Source organism: Haplochromis burtoni, unplaced genomic scaffold, assembly GCF_018398535.1.
Source record: "Haplochromis burtoni strain Fernald_Lab_line unplaced genomic scaffold, NCSU_Asbu1 Contig_559, whole genome shotgun sequence".
Taxonomy (NCBI): Eukaryota; Metazoa; Chordata; class Actinopteri; order Cichliformes; family Cichlidae; genus Haplochromis; species Haplochromis burtoni.
In genome coordinates, this window is record NW_024582920.1 from 70,428 (window position 1) to 92,254 (window position 21,827).

Here is a 21,827-nt window from a genome sequence, read left to right on the forward strand (position 1 = left end):
TTTTAAGTGCCCTTTCTCACTGTCCCTCTTCCCCTCTGTTTTTCTTTTCCTTCATCTTTCTTTCTCCCTTTCCCATCCCCCAGTCATGTCTGTCCCATCTGTAACAACTGAAAATAAAATAAAATAAATAATAACAACAAAGGTCGATCAAATGGACCAATACGGTAAGAAAACAAATGCTACAGCTAAGCTACCAGTATTATAGCCAGTCATGAATGCACAAGTTGCTGATTATTTTCAGCGTGGCTTCACAAATGATGAAATCCTTGTGTTATTAGCTGAATCACATAGCAGCAAACGTACTCTCGAAAGCGCCAATTTGTTGTGAACCGGTTTTGAGTGGACATTCCATGTAGGTTACATATATTTCACTGCTCAAGCCTCTGGTGGACATTGGGGGAACTGCAGTTTTTCGATAATTTTCGTAATTCTACGTGCATTGAGGTTGCCACTTAATGATAAACCATTTGTTTAATGAAATGGTAACCTACTTATTTATAGGGCAGCAACCAATCATTCTCTTTACTGATTCACATCATGATTATTTTATATAATTAATAATAATTGATTCTTTATGTATCACATCAGATCCACTAATAAGACGTACAGTATATGATTCTGCAAAGTGTGTACTTTTACTTATTTTCCATGGTGTAATGTTTTTTTTCTATATTTTATTTAAGAAAGTTTTCCTAAATGCTTCTTTCAGCAGGACTATAGGAATAACTCCAGCTCACTTAGCTCCCTAAAGAGGTCAAAAGTCTGTCAGTTCCTCAGAGGCCACAGTGATTACTTTAATTGGCTTTTCTGTTTATTTACTTAAAATAGCTGCATTACTTCTCTGTTAATCAACTACTCAATTAGCTGCCTAATCGCTGCTGCTCTGATTGATTTTAATGCCCTACTGCCCTTTTTCCCTTTCCTGCTTTTGCTTTTGAGTTTGTTTTTTCCTGCACTTTTTCTTGTTCCTCTTCTCCAACTCTTAAATATTTTTATGTTTTTATTATTTATCTGCACTACTTTAGCCTCCCCCTCTTTCCGATTTTTCTCATTGAACCAAATTGGATTCCTTTCCCACCTGACCGGAGGCTATTAGCTGTTATTAACGTACGTGTGTGTGTGTGTGTGTGTGTGGTGGGGGGGACAGAAATAGCACCTGATCTCGACAGGAAGCACAGCGGGATAATGGCATTACTGGGACAACGGCCAATCAGGTAGCAGGTTGAGCTCTCTCTTCCTCTAAGCCAATGAGAGATCAGGGAATGACAAGATCAGGAAATGGAGCGAAAAGTCCCTGAGCCCTGACTGCTAGGCGCATCGTCTGCCTCTGTGTATGTGTCTGTTCATTCAGTGAAAAGCTTCCTGTGGCAGTCGGCGAGGATCAACAATGTTTGCATGTTTGCTCGGTAAGGTTGTGTAGGTGTTGTTGGTGGTTTGCTTTTTTTTTTTTTCCTCTTTCACTGACATCCATTTAAGACTGCAGCTGCTTCTGAGGATGAACTTCGGTGAGCTTCTTTCTGTATTTGACAGTTTCTCTGTTTAACTTTCACTCAGCTGATGAGTCATTCTTCACATTGAAACAGTTTGTCAATAATCTGAAGGTATTTAGTTCACTGGGTGACCATTCCAGGCATTTTAAAGCACTGAGGAAAATGAAGTGGTTCTTATTGAGAACTTTTTAATTTGTTAATATCAAACTTACAATTTTGAAGATTCATCTTTATCTTCTTTCTCTTTTTCTGGTTATTTGAGCCAGTAAGAGTTTTGAGATTTTCAGCCTGTGAAGCTAAGTCTCAGCAAACTGTTCAGAGAAACATTTTATTTTGATTACTGAAGAAGTTTAAACATCTTAAATCTGAGATTTTTCATTTTGTGTAGCTGTTCACGTCAGAAAACTGAATACTTTGGTTTGTCAGCAGGTGAAGCTGATTTCTGAGGCATAAACATGATGGTTTCTTTGACGTTTTTTTAAACAAAGAGGTTTGTTTTGTATCGTTGATTCTCTGTTTTGTGGTGACTCGAGCTTCGTAGGTTTCTCATTTTCTTTATCATCTATGACTAAACATCTGGTTTGGTTTGTCAGTTGGTGAAAGTTAAATGAGTTTCTCAACAAACTGCTTTAATTTGAGCATTTTTTTTTTGGTATTTTTCAGTTTGCTCACCTTTATAGAGCAGACATCGGTTGGTTAGTGGCGTCCAGTTCTGCAATAGTGGGTTACGCGTTTGTGTTTTTGTGTCTCTCGAGATGTTTGTTTAACAGAACGAGCTGCAACCAGACGCAGTTGGATAATAACATCAGCTGTGTGCCTCTGCTTTTTGTTCCTCATATTGAATTAAGTGGCAGCAGAACAGGTTGTTTTAGCCATTAGTAAACAACCTCCCACATGTGCGCACACACACAAGCATGCACACGCGCGCACACACACAAGCATGCACACGCACACATACACACAAGCACGCACACACGCATGCACATACAAGCAAGCACAGTGTGATGTTAGGGCAGCGGCAGCACTTATGAGTGTGTTCAGCTTGTCGCTCTCTGTAGTGTCTCAGCACAGGTGTGAGATGACAAGGACAGCAGTATTTCTTTTGCCTGCATAGTCAAACTGATCCACAGCACACAAAGCCCCCGCTGGCCCCACCGTCCCTACTGAAGTAGCTCAGGTCTATAAACTGCTGTTAACTGAGCCAACTGCATCTATCTGTAATGTTTGCAAATGATTACAACTGGAGATGATCATTGAGGGATCTGGGAGGATTTGGATTTGATAAGTGGATTTAAAGTCAATAAATCTGAACCTTCACTTCCCTTAAATATAAAGTTTACTTTGAAATGAGAGACTTAAACCAAACAGCTCTTTGTCTGTGTACTCGTCAGTCTTCATCCAAAGAAGCACTTCCTGTTGGCTCTCTCTGCACACAGATTGCAGTAAACTTCAGTGACTCATTAGCGTCTGTCATATCACTTTTTCTGGAAGCTGAGCGGCTTTTGGGAAAACCAGAGGAGCCAAACCGGAGGAGGAGGGTGAGAGCACAGAGAGATAAAATAACAGGATGGGCGATGGAGGGATGATTTGATCTGTTTGGTGATGAAGCCACAGAACAAAAGTCTCTCCTCCTAAGGAGAGGCAGGAGATCCAGCATGGTGATTATTTAGGTTTTCTTTTCCAGTTTTATTTGTCGGAGTCGGGACTGATCTTCAGTTCAGAGCTGTCATTCTTTTTTTGCTTTTTATTGTTATTTTTGTTATTTTGGCCAGACCAAGGAGAAAAAGAGAGTACAGTAAAGCACGACTGGCTGAATACTCTGTTTCTCCCCTTTAAACACACATTCACGATGCAATAATTTCAAATCTGAAAAAATCACGAAAACTGTGCGCTGTATAATCAGGTGATGTCTGCAGGAGTTTTTCAGCTGAATTCCAAGTTTTAGTTTCCAGCTCAGCTCGTGTCGGTGACCGCCTTCAGCTAATAATGTCCTGTTCTCGCATTCATAGTCCCGTCCATCATACTGCATCAAAGTTCAGATTAGCATAACTTTCCCATCTGCTTCACGGTGTCCTCCCATCAGTGCAAAACTGTCATGACATGTTTTTGGTCTCTTTGTATTAGACGGCTGCACCCGTGTTCTCAGAACCTGGGGTTGCAGTATGTAATCGACAGGCTTCAGGCCTTGGACTGGTCGTGGACTCGCTGTAAAGCTCCAGTGTTGGCATTTTTGTTTTTTGCATGACTTTTTTGATATTTGCTGTTTGATATTTTTGGCTAGATTTAATATCCTAGCACGGCTGCATCAGTAGAGTTTTTTTTGGCTGCTATGACTTTTGGGGTTATCGGGCAAATGCGTCCATAAAATATAGTTTTACAGTTTCTAGACTTTTACTCACCAAAACTAGATTCTTCAGATGGTTTGTTGGTACAATAATTATGCATCTAAGCGCAGGGCAGCTATGTTTGTTGTTGTTGTGTTTTTTGTTTTTTTGGGGTTTTTTTGGGGTTTGTTTTTTTTTTGTTTTTTTGGGTTTTTTTTGTTATTTTTGGGTGAGATGATTGCATTAAACGACACAAATGGGTCCGGTTTAGGCCTTACCCCCAAGACTTTGGAAACAGCATCAGCCGACATCAGGCGGTCTGTGATTGCTGAGGTTTGATTTTTGGCCTGCTATGAATTCCTACTGAACGATGCAAAAATTTAGTTTCTTTTAAATAAATGGAACATTATTTTATTTTTTTTTGTGTCATAATGCTCTCGCTCTCTCTCTCGCTCTCTCTCTCTCTCTCGCTCTCTCTCTCTCAGTACCTGGCTGTGGATGTGAGAAGGCTGAACGTCAGTCTTCTTCGGTGGTTTCGGGAGGGTGTAGCGGCAGCGCTGGGCGTTCCTGTGGGGCACGTCCACATCAACCAGCTGAATGTAAGATGCCAGTCGATCACCCGCTGCTCACCCGCTGTTCACTTGACTGCCTGACTGACAGACATCTCTTACAGGAGAAGAAGAATGGCATCGAGCTGTTTGTGTCCTCCGATAGGCTGGGGATCTCCGAGCCCCGCCCCGCCGAGGAGGTCATCCAATCACTGAACGTCAGGGTGCTTCATCGCCACCTGGGACACTTTGGCATCACCGAGGTCTCCACTGAGGTGTGTGTGTGTGTGGTGTGTGTGTGTTTCTTGTTAAGCATCCCCATTAGTTGCCATGGAGACAGGCAGGGAGGATGGATTGAGATTATTAGAGGGCAGAGCGCCGCTCTTGAAAGTTTAATAGAACTATTAAAGCGCCATCGATCAGCCAGATGAGGAGCGGAGCAGCTTTATACGTTAAGTTAATATTATCACTCACAGTCGCAGCTGTGACTAACGCAGTTCTTCTTCTGTGGCGATATTACAGCAACAAATCAGAAACTTCCCACAGGTGTCAGTGAGAAGCAGATGCCCACAATCAGGCTGCGTTAAAGGAGTAATCCACCAAAAATCTGTTTTTGAATATCGAATGCTCTCAGACTTCTGACTGCAGTGACAACATTCAGTCAGAGGTTATTAATCTCTGACTGTATGCCAGCTCCTATAATATCTTCTTTATGGTGATCTTTAAAGTACTGTGCAAAAAATTTGGAGCCACTGTTTTGGAAAACGTGCTACCAAAAATAAACAAAACAAAACCGGAGTCTGTAAATCTAATAAACTTTAATTAAAGTAAAGGTCAAGTATGAATGCAGCTTAAGGCTGTAAAATCACTGTGAAGAACAAAAACTGTGTTCACATATGCTGGACGAATAGCTTCAATAATTTTGTGAAAATTTTTTGAAATCCGATATTCTCAGGAAGTGCGAGCTGACAGATGCAGGCCTGTTGGGAAATATTAGATCATGATGGACTGAACGTCTTCAGATCTGCCTCCCACCTTCACAGCCTAACACAGACCGTGAGGAGGTCATAAAGCAAATCCTGAACAGATGATCACAAACTGGATTTTAAATTTCGTTTCCTCTGTAGAAAAACGTCCTTCAGGGCGAGCAGAGGGACCACGTGTGGAGCAGAGAAGGCTTTTATGCTGTCGTCCTCTTCTTCACTGTATTCGTCATCGTCATCACCTGCTTGATGGTAAATGTGTGTTTTTTGTTTTGTTTTTTTGTTTGTTTGTTTTTTGTAAATATGCAAGACTGGACACTCACTCACTAATGTGTATAAAGTTAGCATAAAAACTTGTCCTATATCCCACAGTGAAAGAAGATAGAAGATTTGCTAATCTAATTAGTCGATGTTGGGTTCAAATCTGGGTTCACAATCCTCAGCTGCCACATCAGTAAATCCAATCAACCAGTTAACAAGAACTCTTTCAAGCACTTTGACTTACATGTAATTAGGTCAGAGAGTTACTGAAGAACATATGAAGCCTTCAAAGTAAATGAATGAATTCTCCAAGAAGAAAGAAAGAAAACAAATTCATGAATAATTCATTCTTAGAAATAATAAAGATCTGAAAAAATTACAAACAAAAGAGACAAACAAAACTTAATAAACACATTAAATAAGATTACAAAGTCACTCCCCAAAATACAAAAAGAAAATAAAAAGTTATAAAAAACAAATGTAAATAAATAAATCTTTTTAGAATGACAAAAAATATTAATAAACCCAAAATAGAAAGAAGAAACAAATAAAATCACATAATCATATGCATATGAACAACAAATAATTTTTAAAGCAAACACAAAATAGTCACTAATATTTAAAAGTTGCACGTCACATCTTGTCCACATGAAGGCGCACCTGCACACACAAACCTCCGCATGCCTCGGCCTTTTTGTATTCTGTTATATTCCCCTTTTTCTCCTCTTCCTTTTCTACAATGTTCCAATATTCACAGGTTTAGCAGATTTATGTCAGATCCAACAAACAGACCAAAAGCAGAACAAAAATGGAATGAAAACCTGTTAATATTATATTTAAAAACAAAAAAGAAAGAAGTAAATTGTTTTTCCTCTGGACAAATTTTGTTGCTCTTCAAGCAGAAACTCACCAGTGAACCCTCAAAAGAAACAAAGCAATAAATACATTAAAATAAGAATAACATAAAAGGATGATAAAATAGAATAAAACTGTAATATATTAAAAATCTAAGAATACAAATGTCACTTTCCAGTATTTGAAAAAGAAATAGAGTGGGGGAAATAAAACAGCATTTGAATACAATAAATAGAAAATAAAAAATAATGGGAAGGAAATACACAAGTCAACCCAAATATATATTTAAAAAAATAATATTAATATAATAAAGAATATAAAAAATATATATATAGACATAAGAAACTATATAAAATAAATTAAACACAGTAAACAGAGAATATATAAGAAAATCAGTCAACCAGCACAAAGCAAGACGTTATTAAATACAGCTGATAGAAGACATAGAAAAAAGTCAGTGGAAAACTTAATAAAATAATTATGGCCCACAGGAAGGTAAAACAAAAAAAAATTACTCCTAAAAAAAAAAAAAAAAAAAAAAAAACAAAAAAAAAAAAAAAAAAAAAAAGAACCAAATAGAAGAGACTAAAAATGCAATGTTAAAAAAACCCAATAAATGACATCATCATTTATCCTTAAGTGTATTTTTTTTTGTAGAAGGTTCCTGTTGTTTTTTTGTTTGTTTTTTTCCAGCATGCAAATCCTGGATGTTCACATCTGGGATCAGAACATTTTCAGGTTCCTGATCTGAACGAGCTCCATCCTTCACGCTCTGCAGCAACGACCTCGATCGTTCTTTCTTTTTTCCCTCCAGGTTTTGTACCGAATGAAAGAGAAGGTGCAGGTTTCTGACAGACAGCTGAAAGCTCCACCCCCTGACCTCCATCTAACCCCGACAGTACCTCCAGACCCCACCCAGAGGTCAAAGGGCACCAAGGTCACCACCACACTCCCACTGCTTGTTTAATGCTGGGCATACACTGTGCGATTTTTGCTCCATTTTGAGTGGATTTTTCAGTCGTGCGACCGTTTTGGGGATCGGCCCGAGTTTCGCCTTTATCGTGTGTCGTGCATCGTGTAGTATACATGGGGTGATGAGAAGTGATTAACACCTCACGACCAACTCCCGATCAACAATCGCAGGGTCGCAAGAAATCAAACCTGGTTGAAATCCTGTCGGCACTCGTGAGGATGTCAATGCAGCCTCTCACAATGCGCACTCGCAAACAGAAATGGAAGCAGGAAGGTAGAGCAGCACGGCAGTGCAGCGTGTGATCTGGACACAAGTGATGAAAGCACAACTTATAGAACTTTGGCAAGCTCATCCGAGCCTTTTCGGTCTGGCCTCACAAATTTATCACGACTGCACCAACCGTGAAAAGAGTTGGATGGACATTACTGCTGAGTTGCAGCTGCCTGATCAATGTTTTTCTTTAGCAATTTAGCAAAGTGTGTGTGTGTGTGTGTGTGTGAGTGTGTGAGTGTGAGTGAGAGACAGAGGGAGACCAAGAGACAGATTTTGTGTTATAAGCTTCATGTTATGGACGCATAGTGTGAGCACTCCGGTCGCATCAGAGCATTGTGCTGTATAGTGTGAGACCACGCATCGTGACTGACGAACCCGAGCCGAATAACATGACTGAAAAAATTAGAATTAGAATTCAACTTTATTGTCATTGCACATGCACAGGTACAGGGCAATGAAATACAGTTTGCATCCATCCAGAAGTGCTTTAGTGATATAGATATATTACAATATATATTAGCAATAATATAGATATGTGAGTATATTACAGAAATGGGTCTATTATGGTATGTTATAATGTACACGGTATGAAGTATGTTGTGAATATTCTATAACTATAAGTATGTACAGGCTGTAGTGAGTACAAGCTATGTACAGGATATAAATATGAAAAACTATACAGAATATGAAATAAATAACTTTACAGAAATCTGAGATATACAGCTATACAGAAATGGGAACTATGCAAGTTGTAAACAGTTGTAGGGTTAAAAATTATCGTATGTACAGAATGATTATTTACACAGAGCTATAAAGTAGTGCAGTTAAGATAAGTGAGATATAATTCCTACAGAGGCTATATAAAGTGCTAGTGTATGCCCAGCTTAAAACAGCCAGGTTAGCTCAGGAATGCAACTTAACGAGTGTGTGTGTGTTTCAGGTGATCGTTTCAGGAAGCATGGTCCAAGCTGAGCTCCTGCCTGCTGTAGCCACACCCATTCCCCAGCGACAGCCAATCACAGCCTGCCATCGCCTCGGTCCACCTGTCGTCCCCCTGCCAAGGTTATTTTATTTAGCCACAGACTTTTTCCCATGATGCTTTGGTAGTTTCTGTTTGAGTTTTAATAAAGTGATAATCTGATTAAAAGTCGGGACTTCTCAGCTGCATAACATCTGCAGATGTTCATAATGGGAATGATCTTAAGGAGCTCCACAGCTTGCTGCTTTGATAGTTTTTAATCAGTCTAGGCTTAATTTACTTTATTTTTTCCTCATAGCCCCGCCCCCACACCTGTACCAATTATTGGTAGCAACAACCACACACCCCCACCCAGCGTGACCCCAGTTACATCCAATAACGAGCTGAAGCCCTGCCCCTCCCCCTTCAGGATGAAACCAGCTGCAGGACTTCAAGAAAGGTAAGAATTTCTTCTGGATTGTAATGTTGAAAAAACACCGGTACCAAACATGAACATCACACTTTAAGACCTGAACTCTTCTGTTGTGCTGAATGTGGTTTGGACTGAAAAAAGAGAGCCTGTTCCTGAAAAAGACATCACCTTAAATAAAACCAGACTAGTAACTGTAGGACCCGGTCACAGTGACGTGCGCCCAGTAGAGGTTCAGTACAGTTTCAGCTGTGTGGTAGCACACATATCTACAGTCTTATGTAAAAGCATCTGGAATCTGGATGAATTAAAATGGGAATTTTTTAATTATAAAATATTGTAAGATCAAAAAGCTACTGAATTTCAAATGGCAATGAAGCCTGTATGTTATTTATTTCTTTTTTTTTTTAATATTCAGATGGAAATGTATCTAATGAGCACTCAGTGTTTGTGAGAGGAAGAACGCGCTCTGTGTGTGTGTGTGTGGGTGTGTGGAGTAGCGTAACCTCTAACCTGTGATTGTTGGAGCAGGCAGGTGTTGAGCTGTGTACGTGCTCACAATGAGCCTTTGAACAGATGTGCTTACACAAGGTGGAAAGTGTGGTGGAAACATTAAATCCATGATTAGTTTATTTTTTTCAGTCTCATTTCATGGAGTCTTAACATTTACTCTCGCTGTTACTAAAGACTTGGAAGCACGAGAAATGTGTTTGGCAAGTTTGACACAAACTGTGCAAAAAGAAGAAAAACCTCTTTGAAGCTGGGTACCGTCTATTTCCTGATTATAAAATGCAAACACTTTTGTAAGCTGTTGCTTTTGATGGTGTTAGCTGCTCTATAGCTGTGATGTTAAATTTGGGATTGAACTGGATTAAGATCTGTTGACTTTAAAGGCCATAGTGTTTGATTCGCATCATATTCAGCCTCCTCAAACCACTCAGTGAGCCCTTGTAGCCTTTGGAGAGAAGCGTTATCATTCTGGAAGAGACCGCTCCCATCAGGATAGAAATGTTGTCGTAGGATAAAAGTGATTTGCAGCAACCCTTCCTTCTAAGGGTACAAGTGGCTTTGCAGGGCACCGCAGAGCGGAGCCAGGAGATCCCCCTCACTATAGGGGTGAAGGGTTCAGCTTTCCCTTTTAATATATTGTCTGCCTGTTTATCAGTACCGAAGGCTTGCATTTAGACAGTGACGTAAGTTTCCTCTGTAATCAGTCTGCAGAGTGTGTGTTCATATCTATCAGAGAGGACTCAGCAGGTCCTTAGGCTGGTGTTTATATGAATAGAGGGGTCCCGTCGGACACTTCCACACTTGTCTCAGGCTTGGAGCTGTGAGGTGTGTATTGTTAGTTCAGGTTTCCACAGTCATAAACTGATTCTTATGAACGCATTTTTATTCTTGGTCTCAAGTTGAAAGTTTAAAACAACCCCTCTTTGTCCCCTCAGTCCATCCTGTGTGTGCGCTGAGACCTCGCTCCAGGAGCTGTCTGCGTCTGATGGAGTTGATAAAGGGCTAGTTCCTGATTATACAGGGCGTCTTTAACCCAAACTCTGATGTTTTCTTTCCTTAGACCTAATAAAGTCATTTTGAGCTTGCAGTAGAGATTCTTCTGGCTGACAAAGCTGTGATTAATGACACCTCCAGCTTCATAATGCAGACTTCTCTCCCAAGTGGAGTGCAATATATTTGGCAAGGCAGAAGTAGGCTCTGGAGTTTTACTGGTTTCTTCTCCACTAAATCAGATTCTTTGGCCTGTCTGATGGGAAGTATCTGAAACTCTGAGCCTTGTAAACAAACTAATTGCTGTGGAGGTGAAGTTGGTGGATCTTGAATTACAGAATTTATCAACTCTGAGTGGGACCAAAGAGTCCTGCTGATTACCTCCTCAGCAGGAGCGTGGCATCCCTGCTAGCGGATAACCAACAGCTCGAAGCGTTCTCCAACAACTAAATCACTTTCTGTGTGGACAGGCATTTAACATGAATCGCCTCGAGTGGAAAGAATTTGCCACCTTACCTTTGAATTATCAGATTACTAATAAATTTAAAGCGGTAGGATTGTGAATCCGTAGTCCTGGTGAAGTTTTGGTCTTCTTGTGTTCCCAACCTGTGCCATATAACGTGTACACTTACTTAAACTGACTCACTCTTTTCAACAATTTGTCCCTTTGTTAGATATCATAAATATCTTAATACAAACCTTAAAAGAGTAAAAGCTTGGCAAACATTGGCAGGTGTGCCTAAAGTTTATCTCACATCTTTGTAGGTTTTTATCATCATATCGTTTCAGTAATATGATGATGCTTTTGCCTTAAAAAGTCACCCTTCGGCACATTAGTTACATAAGACGCATTTAAATTCATAAAATTTGAATTTGATTTAGTTGTGAGACGCTTGGATTTGCTTGAGTAAATTAGTTTGACCTCATTTTTCTAAGTCAGACGTGTTGAGAGAATGCCGACTTACATTTTCATACAGTTGCTGTCGCCTTCAAACTTGGCTGAGGCTCATTTCCCCCCCTTAAGTAGTTTCATAACTGAAGAGAAAACATCTTTGTGCGCCTCGGCTTGACGTTGAGCACTTAAGGCTTTATCTGCTGCTCCTAAGTCTTCCGCTAAATCACACTCAGACCTCGGAGGCCATTTTGTTCTGGTTACATCAGAGCGAGGTAATTAAACGTACAGTGTTCCTTAAGGTAAAAAAAGGAAGGAAGATTTCGGGCTCTGAGTGAGAACAGGATGTTTTTCTCGGTGTCTGTGTCTCACTTGTGTGTCTGTGTGTGCGTTGTCCACTCTGGATGGCAGCCAATCGCCAATCAGACAAACTGGAAGTAGCAGCATCCTGGAGAGGAAACTGGCTGACACGTAGTCAGACGAAGAGAGTCCACCCACATGAACCCCATCAAAGCACACCTTGTCTTCTGTACCTCTCGGCCTTTTGTTCCGACACTTTTGTGACACAGAAAATGTCCGAGTTCAGCTCAGCAGTTCTGCTCTTTCAACATGAAGTTTGTGTTGGTTATTAATCTGCTGTCATTAAAGAATTTCCTTTGTTTATTTAGGGATTATCACGAGATTCTTGAATAACGTAAAATGCATTGGTTATTTAGCCAGATATGTCTGCACTGGACGGGATGGCAGCACCCCATGTTTTAGACAGAAGAATGCATGCAGCATGTAATTAATATCAAGGAGGCAACAACCAGAGATGTGCAAGTAAAACCAAAGTACACGAAGTATGAAAAGTTCCAGTTTGAATTGAAAATATTCATAAAATTATCATGAATTATTGAAAAATCATGTTTTAATGAGTCTTATAAAACCAGACTTTCATGTCAATAGGTGGATGTTTGTCTGTTCATCTGGATGCTGCATATTCATCCAGGAAGAAATATTTCATCACTCATCAAAGTAACTTTTTCAGTCAGCTGACTGCAGGTTTCCCTACATTATAAACCATAAAGCCGCATAACAACTGAAACCAGCTCCAGTGCCTAACCATGAGCCGCAAGTGCCATTTCATAAGCAATTACCATGCAAACTGTGAGGGAGATGGCTGCACCCCAGCTTTTTTGGCTGCTGTGACCATTAGGTCCCCTCATTGGTTCAGAGATGTCCCCTTTTCATAAAAATGGGCGTCCTTGTCAGCCCAGTCAACCCAGTGCTCCTTCCAGTCCACCATGTGCACATCCTCATCTTGTAATAATTGACTTCTGAATCCTGTTGTGCCATCTGCTTAAGCAGAAGTTGTTTGGTTTCCCCGGTGTATAATTCAGAGCTCTCTTGGCACTTGACTTGAATGTTAGCGAATAAGCTAACATTTGTTGGCTAGCTGTTGATTAGCAAGACTGCAGGAATATGTCATTGCATTACTTTGTAATTGGCAAATGGTCAGTCACCAGACAGATCAGATTCCCTGAACGTAAAATAATTGACTATATTTTTGTTACAATGGGAAGATAACAATTCATCAAACAGACTGTCTGTGACCGGGTTTGAGCCCCAGAAGTGAATGAATCCTTCTTTGAACCATATATCCTGCTGAGGTTGGCGGTGGTTTCCCCTACATACGTAAAACCAGATTGTGTGGAGTCATGATGACGGTGAACAGCAGTTAATTATTTTAAAACTGAATTTTTGGTTTGAAGATGTACAGGAGGAATGAGACTGAGCTTTTAAAGTGAGTGATTTGTCAGATGGAGCAAACCATTTTAAACACGACAACTTCTTTGATGTTGGGTTCGGTGGTTTGTTATCAGCTGGAAGAGCGTTGTCTCCTTATGAAAGCAAGAGTTTGTCAGACCAAACAGAGTTTTTAGTAAGAGCCGAGGTTAAATCACTGCTGTTGTAAAATAAAGTAAACAAAAATTGTTTTCAACCAGTTTTGGTTTTTCTTTGTGTTAAATTATTGTCTGAAGCATTAAGGGGGATTTTTGTTTATCAAATTGCAAACTCCGAGTCAGGAAAAACCTTAAAATTGACCAAGCCAAACTGAAACTCAACCAGCAAACCAGAGAAGTGCAATAAAAATGTAGGAAGGAAGGGAACTCGTTCGCGTGATCAGCCCTTCCATTTTTTAACAAAAGCTGTCTTTGTCTCTTCCCTCCCATCCTTCCTCTGCAGACGTGGCTCTAATGTCTCCCTGGTTTTGGACATGTCTGCTCTCGGCACTGTGGAGCCCCTTAACGTCGCTGTGGTAACCCCCAGGGAGGCAGTGGCCAGGGAGTACCTGCTGTCGGCTGGCCGGCCGCTCACCCGACAGCAGCTGCGCGACATCGTTAACAACACCCACAGGCTGTACGCAGAGTTCGCTGTGAGCCCGAATTTCATGCTTTGGTTGGGTTTTTGATGGGACACACTGAAATGTTGAAGGGCTGATTTACATGCAGTGATGCAGTCTTTCATAATGCCCTCAAGTTCATAGCTGGAACAGCTTTATAATGGATTTTAGAGCTCTATGTGAGAAAATCAGCAGCAGTTTCTTGCAATGAGAAGAGAAAGGCATTGCATTTTCTTCATTTACAAAGATCATTAGCTAACCAAGTCAAGTTGAAATAATACTCATGTAAAGTGCATTGTGTTTTAATCTGGGTAAGAAATGTGCCATAAAATTGAAACTTGTCTTCCTAAAATCTCAGGAAATCCCAATGAACTTCATAGATCCCAAGGAGCTGGATATTCCGAATCATGGGACCAAGAACAGATATAAGACCATATTGCCCAGTGAGTATTCTCAGTGTTGCTATGGAGTTAGAAATACTTCCAAAACAATCCCAGTCTCTGATTTCCTGATGAACCAGGAAGTTGCTTTATTATGTAGGCGGGACTTAGTGTCAAAGGCCAACAACCGCAAGGACAGCTATTATCGCACCTCCCTCTTCCCCATGAGCAGACGGAACAATACATTTTCCTCTGAGCACAGTTTGTTCTCACACTGTCGGCCAGGAACTTATCCTGATTAAGACATTATGTAACACACACACACACACACACACACACACACACACTTACTTACTTTTTGGTTTGTGTAGCCGTGCTTTGGAAGGAGGGTGGGGTTATCAATACAGCACTGTTCCTTCCTTCCGACCAATCAAGAGAAAGGAATGCTCACCTAGAGCTGCTGTCAATCAGACTTTCCTCTGTTCCACATTCTGTGTTGTTCTTAAATGTGCTCCAAACGTTAAAACATAACCTGCAATAGGACTCTACCAACCCTAGATGTTATAGGTAGATATCCACTGTCATCATATATTGGCTTGTTTAGGACTATATTGAAGCCTCAGCTTTTACCTAAAAATAAGTTTTCAGCAGACATTTCAAACAAATAACAGAGTCAGGTGACCTTATAGTCTGAAGAAGGCGGTTCCACAGTTTGGGAGCTACAGTTTAAAAGCACGGTCACCTCTGGTTTTAATATGATAGCGAGGGACTGTTAGATGACCCTGGTTAGGTGATTGGAGAGGTCAGCTGCATTGATAAGGTGTTAGAAGTGACGCATATGAAAAGTGAATTGCAATAATCAAGATTAGAGAAAATTAAAGTGTGTACTAAAAGTTTAAGATGATTGACTGACAGTAAAAGTTTGATTTACACAATATTTCTCAGATAAAGAAAACAAGACTGGGTAAACTTTGAGACATGAGTTTCAAAATTCAGGTGCCGATTAAAAGTGATACTTATCCTCAGAATTTTTTTTGAGCTTAATTTAAACTATTCTCGTTAGTTTTCTCCTTTGTACCTTTCCTTGTGTCCTCATCTCCTGTCCTTGGTATGTTTCCTAGACCCTCATTCCAGAGTGATCCTAAAGTCAAAGAGCTCCAACGACCTGCTGAGCACCTACATCAATGCTAACTACATACGGGTGGGTAACGGCACAAACTGTCCTGCAGTCCAAGCAATCGATTTATGAACTAATACTTAACATACTTGTTGTTTTCATTTATTTTCCTTTTTCTATTCTGAAAAAAAAAATTCTATTCATTATTTTCCAGACAATTAGCTTATTGTGTTTTCTTTGCTGTTTGTGTTGTTTTGATCGACTCATCTGTATTTTCATGTTCTTTCTGTAGATCAGTTGCATAACAACAAATTGTACTCTGAGTATTATTTATTTATTTTTGCCTGGCTTACTTGTATTTCCTGTTTTTTTTTTGTTCTAGCTCTCAGCTGCTGTGTTTATTCTGGGAGACATTTTCGTACTTACTCAGGTTTTGAAAAACTTTTCAGTCCAGTTAATGATGACATTTGTTTTGTTAAATCTTCTCTAAACCTTAGAAAAAATAGCAAGCAGGCTGTCATTATCACTCATCTGGAATGTAAACAGCCTTTTCTTTTTCTTCTGGCTCCTCGTCGACCTACACAGTGAAAGTATTTGCCTGTAGAAGTCTGTAATGTCGCTCTCAGACTTCCACACAATAGACTATCTTCCTGTCAGGAAACACCACTGAAACAGTTTAAAGCGGCGGGCCTCATGAGACAACCGAGGCTGTTTAATTTCTTTGTCCTACTACACACACACGCACCAAAAATCTTATTCATCCAGAATAAGTAAGCACTTCAATTACATGAAAATAACAGCGATTATGAAATGAAACACAGCACTTTTTTTTTTTTTTTTTTTTTAATTTGAAGCTTAGAAATGAAATATGTTTTTGAAATTCAGTTTGGCACGGTCTTACTGTTTGTTTTTGTTATGTCACCTGGAGTCATTAATGCACCGTTTTTTGCTCTCTGCACACATTTAGCTCAAGCTAGTTTGGAACTAGCCACATCCTGATCCAGTTATCAGTTATGTCGGTTAAAAACCGACAGCATGAGGAGCACCCTGAAATAAAACAAGTTTTTATTCACAAATGCCTTAAAGGCCATGCCAGCGAGAGAACACTGAATCACTGTTCAATTAAACTAGCTCATATACAGGCATGAAAGATTTAACCTGCTGTTTAACAGTGAATACGAGCGAATGGATCAGCTGAATAACCAAGTTTATGATGTTTTTCAGGTTCTTTATTTTAGACTAATCTACAGTTCTAACATTTTCTTGCCGTTTTTCTTTGTGTAAAAATGGTTTAAAAATGGTTTCTACGTTTTTATTTTATTTATGTATTCCAAAATGTAACAGGTTCTTTCTTTGCATGTCTTCATGAAGTTTTGGGAAATCCCGGTATATTTTGTCTACTGCTGCTGATAGACCCTGGTGGAGGAATATATTCATCATTCTGTGAATGATGCTGACCCTGCTGTGTGATTGGTTCATTCTGCAGGGTTACTTGGGGGACGATAAGGCGTACATCGCCACTCAGGGTCCTATGGTGAACACGGTGAATGACTTCTGGCAAATGGCCTGGCAAGAGGAGTCACCAGTTATTGTCATGATAACCAAACTGAAGGAGAAGAACGAGGTAAGAGTCTAAAAAGCAAAGACTGTGGAAGAAAGAGCTTCTTCTTAATGCCAGGGTAGATTTTAAGTGTTGTAGGCGCTGAGTGTATAGCAACAAAAATGGAGTGATCTGGAAAGTGCTCAGCAGGAGTGAAAGGTGAGCTGAAGTTAATGAATGCCGTCTTTGTGCTTGCCTCTGTAGAAGTGTGTTCTGTACTGGCCGGAGAAAAGAGGCATCTATGGGAAGGTTGAAGTGTTGGTGAACAGCATCAGAGAGTGCGAACACTACACCACTCGCAGCCTCACGCTCAAGGTACACGTTGCACAGCAGGGAACGTGTTCTCATCAGAGCTGAGAATCAGGACTAATATGTCATGTATGTTTTCATATATGCAGTGTGGGAACCAAACCCGCTCTGTGCAGCATTACTGGTACACATCGTGGCCTGACCACAAAACCCCGGTCTCAGCACTGCCGCTGCTGCAGCTCATGACTGACGTAGAGACGGACAGACGGGCCGCCACCACCGTGGGACCAGTTATAGTCCACTGCAGGTACTGACAGACTGACCGACAGCGTGACAGTTCTGTTACTACTATATAATTATGAAATGACACCCTGCTCGTTTGATCGCAGTGCTGGGATTGGGCGAACGGGATGCTTCATCGCCACGACGATGGGCTGCCGGCAGCTACAGCTGGAAGGAGTGGTGGATGTACTGGGCATCACCTGCCAGCTCCGAGCCGACAGGTAACACACGTGTGTGTACTCCTGCAGGTTTTTACTGATGACCTGCAGGTCCTCACTTCCATGATTAAAACAATCCAAAGGGTGTTAAAAAGCTGACATTTAAACCTCTAACTGGCTCTTGTAAGAAAGTACCATTAGTCACTGAGAAACATGGTTTTTGCATAAACTCTGAAGCTGCCTCGCTTGTCTTTGTGGTCATTTTAAGTCTCTGTGGTCTCTTGGTTTCCCTTTGAAGGCATTGAGTGTGTCTGACATCCTTGCAGTTGTTTCAGACCTTTTGGTGATAGTCTTGTTTTAGTTTGTGGTCATTTTTTATCTTCCCCCTCCCCCTCATTTGTGGAAATTTAAAGTGTCCTGCAGTTGTTTTGTGTTGCATTGATTGTTTAAACTGGTTTTTGGCAGTTTTCTTTCTGTGTGGTCGCTTTTTTCCTTGCCATTGATGATTATGTTCAGTGTTTAGTTGTTGTTGTTTTTTGTCCTCTTTGTGGTTGCTAAAGCGCTCATTGAGGACCTTTTTTAAACATGTATCCAATACATATTAATTTAAATTAAATTATTAGTAATCATAACAAAGTTTGAATGATTGGACGAATATGACTTTGATTTGTTGAGTTCATCAGGAGTTGTTTTGGAGATTTGTAACATGTCGCCCAGCCTTGTTAAGTGACATAAGATACATAAATTGCAAATTTGACTTTGTCTGCACTTTAGAGTCAGATGGTGTGTTATGGTTTATTGCCAGCACTAAATTCATCCCTATTGCATGTTTTAAACAAATAGTTTTGCTTCTCATTCCTAACTCTGTCTCTCTCTTCCGTTATGTAGAGGAGGCATGATCCAGACAGGTGAACAGTATGAGTTTGTCCATCATGCCTTGAGCCTATATGAAGCCCGTCTATGTGCAGAAACTGGCCAGTGAGGTTTATCCACCTGACGAAGGTACAAGTTTAACCTGGAAGTGTGCTAAAACAGTCCTCTGCGGGTGTGAACTGTGTTTTGGGAAGTCTGGGAAATTCTGGAGGAGGCCTTGGAATTTGATGGACAGCATGGACAACCAAGCAGGACTGTTCTGGGAAGAATCTGCTCAAGGAAAAGGGAAAGGCAAATTATTAAGAATGGAATGTATCTTTTCATCTTTTCTTTTTCATCAAACTCTGTGGACCCGCCCATTTCACTTAACCAACCGATTGTTGGATCGAGTTTTAACTAACCAGACTCTCCCATAATGTCTCTTTTGTCATGGAGACTTAACAACTTCAATTTACTGAAACTGATGGTACATTGTTCAATAACACTGTTGTGTTTATGTCTTCTAGCATTTTCATTATTTTGTAATGTGGTGTTTTTATAAAAATGGCTACTGAAAAATGACTGTTAGCTGCACCATTGGTTAAACTATTCTAGTACAGTTGAACCAACACTTACCTGTTTGTGACCTCAGCATGCTATTCATTACTCTCTGATTTAGTCACAGTGCACTTCCTACACTTAGGCTAAGACAAGGTTCAAATGCTCCTTTTTTTTAACCTGTTATTTATTGGTGGGTTTTCTTTTTTTCATATTTTTTCACAATCTCATTGACTTATTAAACTATTGCACATCAAACTTCTCAGAGATGCCAAACACACAAACTAGATTGACATCAATAGGGCTAATGCTAGGTTCAGATACATTAACAACTGACATTGGTAGTTATGTAAGCTTGAAAGCTAATGGATAAACAGCTAACAAATAAATTCTTTTATCAACGGTTGCCCATGGGGTAACAGCAACTTTTACATTCTTGTTTCTGTAAGTTTCCCAGCTTTTGCTGAGGTCCCAAATGGGGCTACCTTTAACAACATGCTAAAAGCTAACAAAGCAGATTGATGCTAATCTTCCGCTAAGCTATAGTTCTTGTAGTACAGCAAAGCAATTAGTGGCTAATTATAGCTCCAGTAGTTTTATTGCTTTAATGTTGATAAATATATACTAACCACTTAACTCATGCTATAACTAGTAGTGCATTATCCTAATACAGTATTTTTGTTAAACCAATTAAATCTAATATTCTGCTGCTAAGCGAAGCTTGTATAGTGGTGTTAACAGTTGTTTATGTAATATTCATCAAGTACAGCTCCAGAGAGGTTCTGGCAGCAATGCTAAGTCTGGGTAATATGGTAGCTGTAACTTACAATGCAAAAGAAAAAAATTTTTTTTCTTTATCACCTTTATCTTAACACTTAAAAAGACCAATGAATAATACATTAAATAAATAAATAAACAAATGAAAATACATAGGGAAATGGAAAATGGTGGCTTGCAAGGTATCTCACAAGTAGTGTTTTTAATTGTTAAATTAAAAGTCAAAACTTTGATTAGGGCTGTGCGATATGACCAAAATCTCATATCCCGATATAAGACTTCTATCGTCCCGATAACGATATAAATCACAAAAATTTAACATTTTCTATAAATTCTGTGAATCTCGGGCAGCTCGACTTGCGTGAAGTGTTTCCAGCTGGGCGTCGTGTAACTGGAGTAGAGTGTTTTAATGCTGAATGAAACTATACATTTTTAGACATAAGTTGTAACGGCCGCCGTTTTCTTTGTAAGTATTTATTACACGGCGTGCTGCGGGGAAAAGCCTGTTTTAATGTTTGAGTCTAAGGTTTATTTTTTAACACCTGACGGCTCTTTTTTGCTTCTCATCCGTAAATACTCTGCATACTCTTTCACGTGATTCAGTTTATTTTGAAAAGTCTAAACAGGATCTTGAGCTTTATTGTGAAAGGTTTATGTGGAAAATAAACAAGCGGACACGCAATGGCTTTGTTGCTAACGACAACGCATTAAACAGGCGCTTGTCCGTCCGTAGTGTGGTTATATTAAATATAAGAGAAAGAGAGAACTTTAAGAAATTAATATAGCCACTACAGTGACCATCAAAATGACGAAAAAATATTGCCTTAAACAGTTTATTTTGTGACACCACGAAACAAACGATAGCATAAAATGAAATGATAGATGTTTTTATATTGTCATCCAATATATATCGTTATATCGAACAGCCCTATATTTGATCTATAATTAAATCAGGTTGTGATTGCTGAAGAGCACAGGGAGTGTAAAAAAACAAAAAAAATCATATTTTAGCTTTTGCCCAGAAATCCCCCCCACTATCCCCCCAGCAGTTTGAACCCTGCCTAACTGAAGGGGATTTGATATAGCTACTTCAAGCTCTCTATTTTTATTTAAGGTCTTTGGTAACTTCGCATGATTCATAGTTCAAATGAACAGACTGTAGCAAAGGACAACAGAGGTCTTCTCTAAAATGAGTGTTGCCATTTTAGTTTGGCTTTCTAAAACAGGGTCAAAAAATACAAGCCATTCCTGATGCCACAAATACGAAATTAGTGCCGCTCAGTCTCAGAGTTTACACTCCATCTAGTTAACCTTGTCTAGCAGTGACATGTTCCCTGTTGTGTGATATATTGCTTTATACCAAAAATGTGAAATGTGGTGCAGTCATCACATCGATGTGCTGTTGTAAATTATGTTATTTAGTGAGTATGTTATTTTGGTGTATCAAAGTAATAATAACTTTATTTTTATACAGTTTTTACATGTTTTTGATGTCTTTAGCAGTCCTCTGTCAACTGTAGCCATTTGGGCTACATATCTCATTATCATTAAATGTTTGACATGAATTAAAAATTGGCTTTTGGTCTGTTGGAGACAGAAAATCCAAGCTTGACACCACCTCAAACCTTAGTTTTGTTTAAGCCTCTCTCTGTGTTGGAGCAGTAATTTCTAAATTTCCTTAAACTAAATTACAGCTAAAGAAAAAGTATTGACTCTTATATTTGTCAGTAAATTATTTTTTAAAGAACCAATAGACTAACTACATATTTTTTTTTGAACAAAATGTGAAACAAAAATAACAATATTGAGACATCTATTTCAGTTTTCTGTTAGAGATCAGAGGTTTCAACACTAATGTCAGTAATGAAGAACACTGGCATTATCATCTAATATTCTCTCTGTGTGAATGGGAAAACCATGTACAGTACATGTTAAAGTGCTATTAAACCCAATGTGGGCAGTTATCTTTTCAAAGTACACA

The 21,827-nt window shown here is 39.5% G+C and overlaps 1 protein-coding gene across 1 annotated transcript in view; it reads left to right on the forward strand.

Annotated features, from left to right (window-relative positions):
* LOC102298405 (protein tyrosine phosphatase receptor type R) overlaps window positions 1-20,359 on the forward strand; it is a 35,702-nt gene extending 15,343 nt beyond the window's left edge. Inside the window, exons 4-17 of the mRNA XM_005947887.3 lie at window positions 4,300-4,413; window positions 4,488-4,637; window positions 5,490-5,597; window positions 7,276-7,398; window positions 8,648-8,769; window positions 8,985-9,125; window positions 13,717-13,906; window positions 14,232-14,316; window positions 15,375-15,454; window positions 16,857-16,994; window positions 17,175-17,285; window positions 17,369-17,526; window positions 17,609-17,722; window positions 18,548-20,359. Coding sequence (XP_005947949.1) covers window positions 4,300-4,413; window positions 4,488-4,637; window positions 5,490-5,597; window positions 7,276-7,398; window positions 8,648-8,769; window positions 8,985-9,125; window positions 13,717-13,906; window positions 14,232-14,316; window positions 15,375-15,454; window positions 16,857-16,994; window positions 17,175-17,285; window positions 17,369-17,526; window positions 17,609-17,722; window positions 18,548-18,641 — 1,728 coding nt within the window. The 3' untranslated portion in view covers window positions 18,642-20,359. The remainder of the gene's footprint in view (window positions 1-4,299; window positions 4,414-4,487; window positions 4,638-5,489; window positions 5,598-7,275; window positions 7,399-8,647; window positions 8,770-8,984; window positions 9,126-13,716; window positions 13,907-14,231; window positions 14,317-15,374; window positions 15,455-16,856; window positions 16,995-17,174; window positions 17,286-17,368; window positions 17,527-17,608; window positions 17,723-18,547) is intronic.
* The last annotated feature ends 1,468 nt before the right edge of the window (window positions 20,360-21,827 follow it).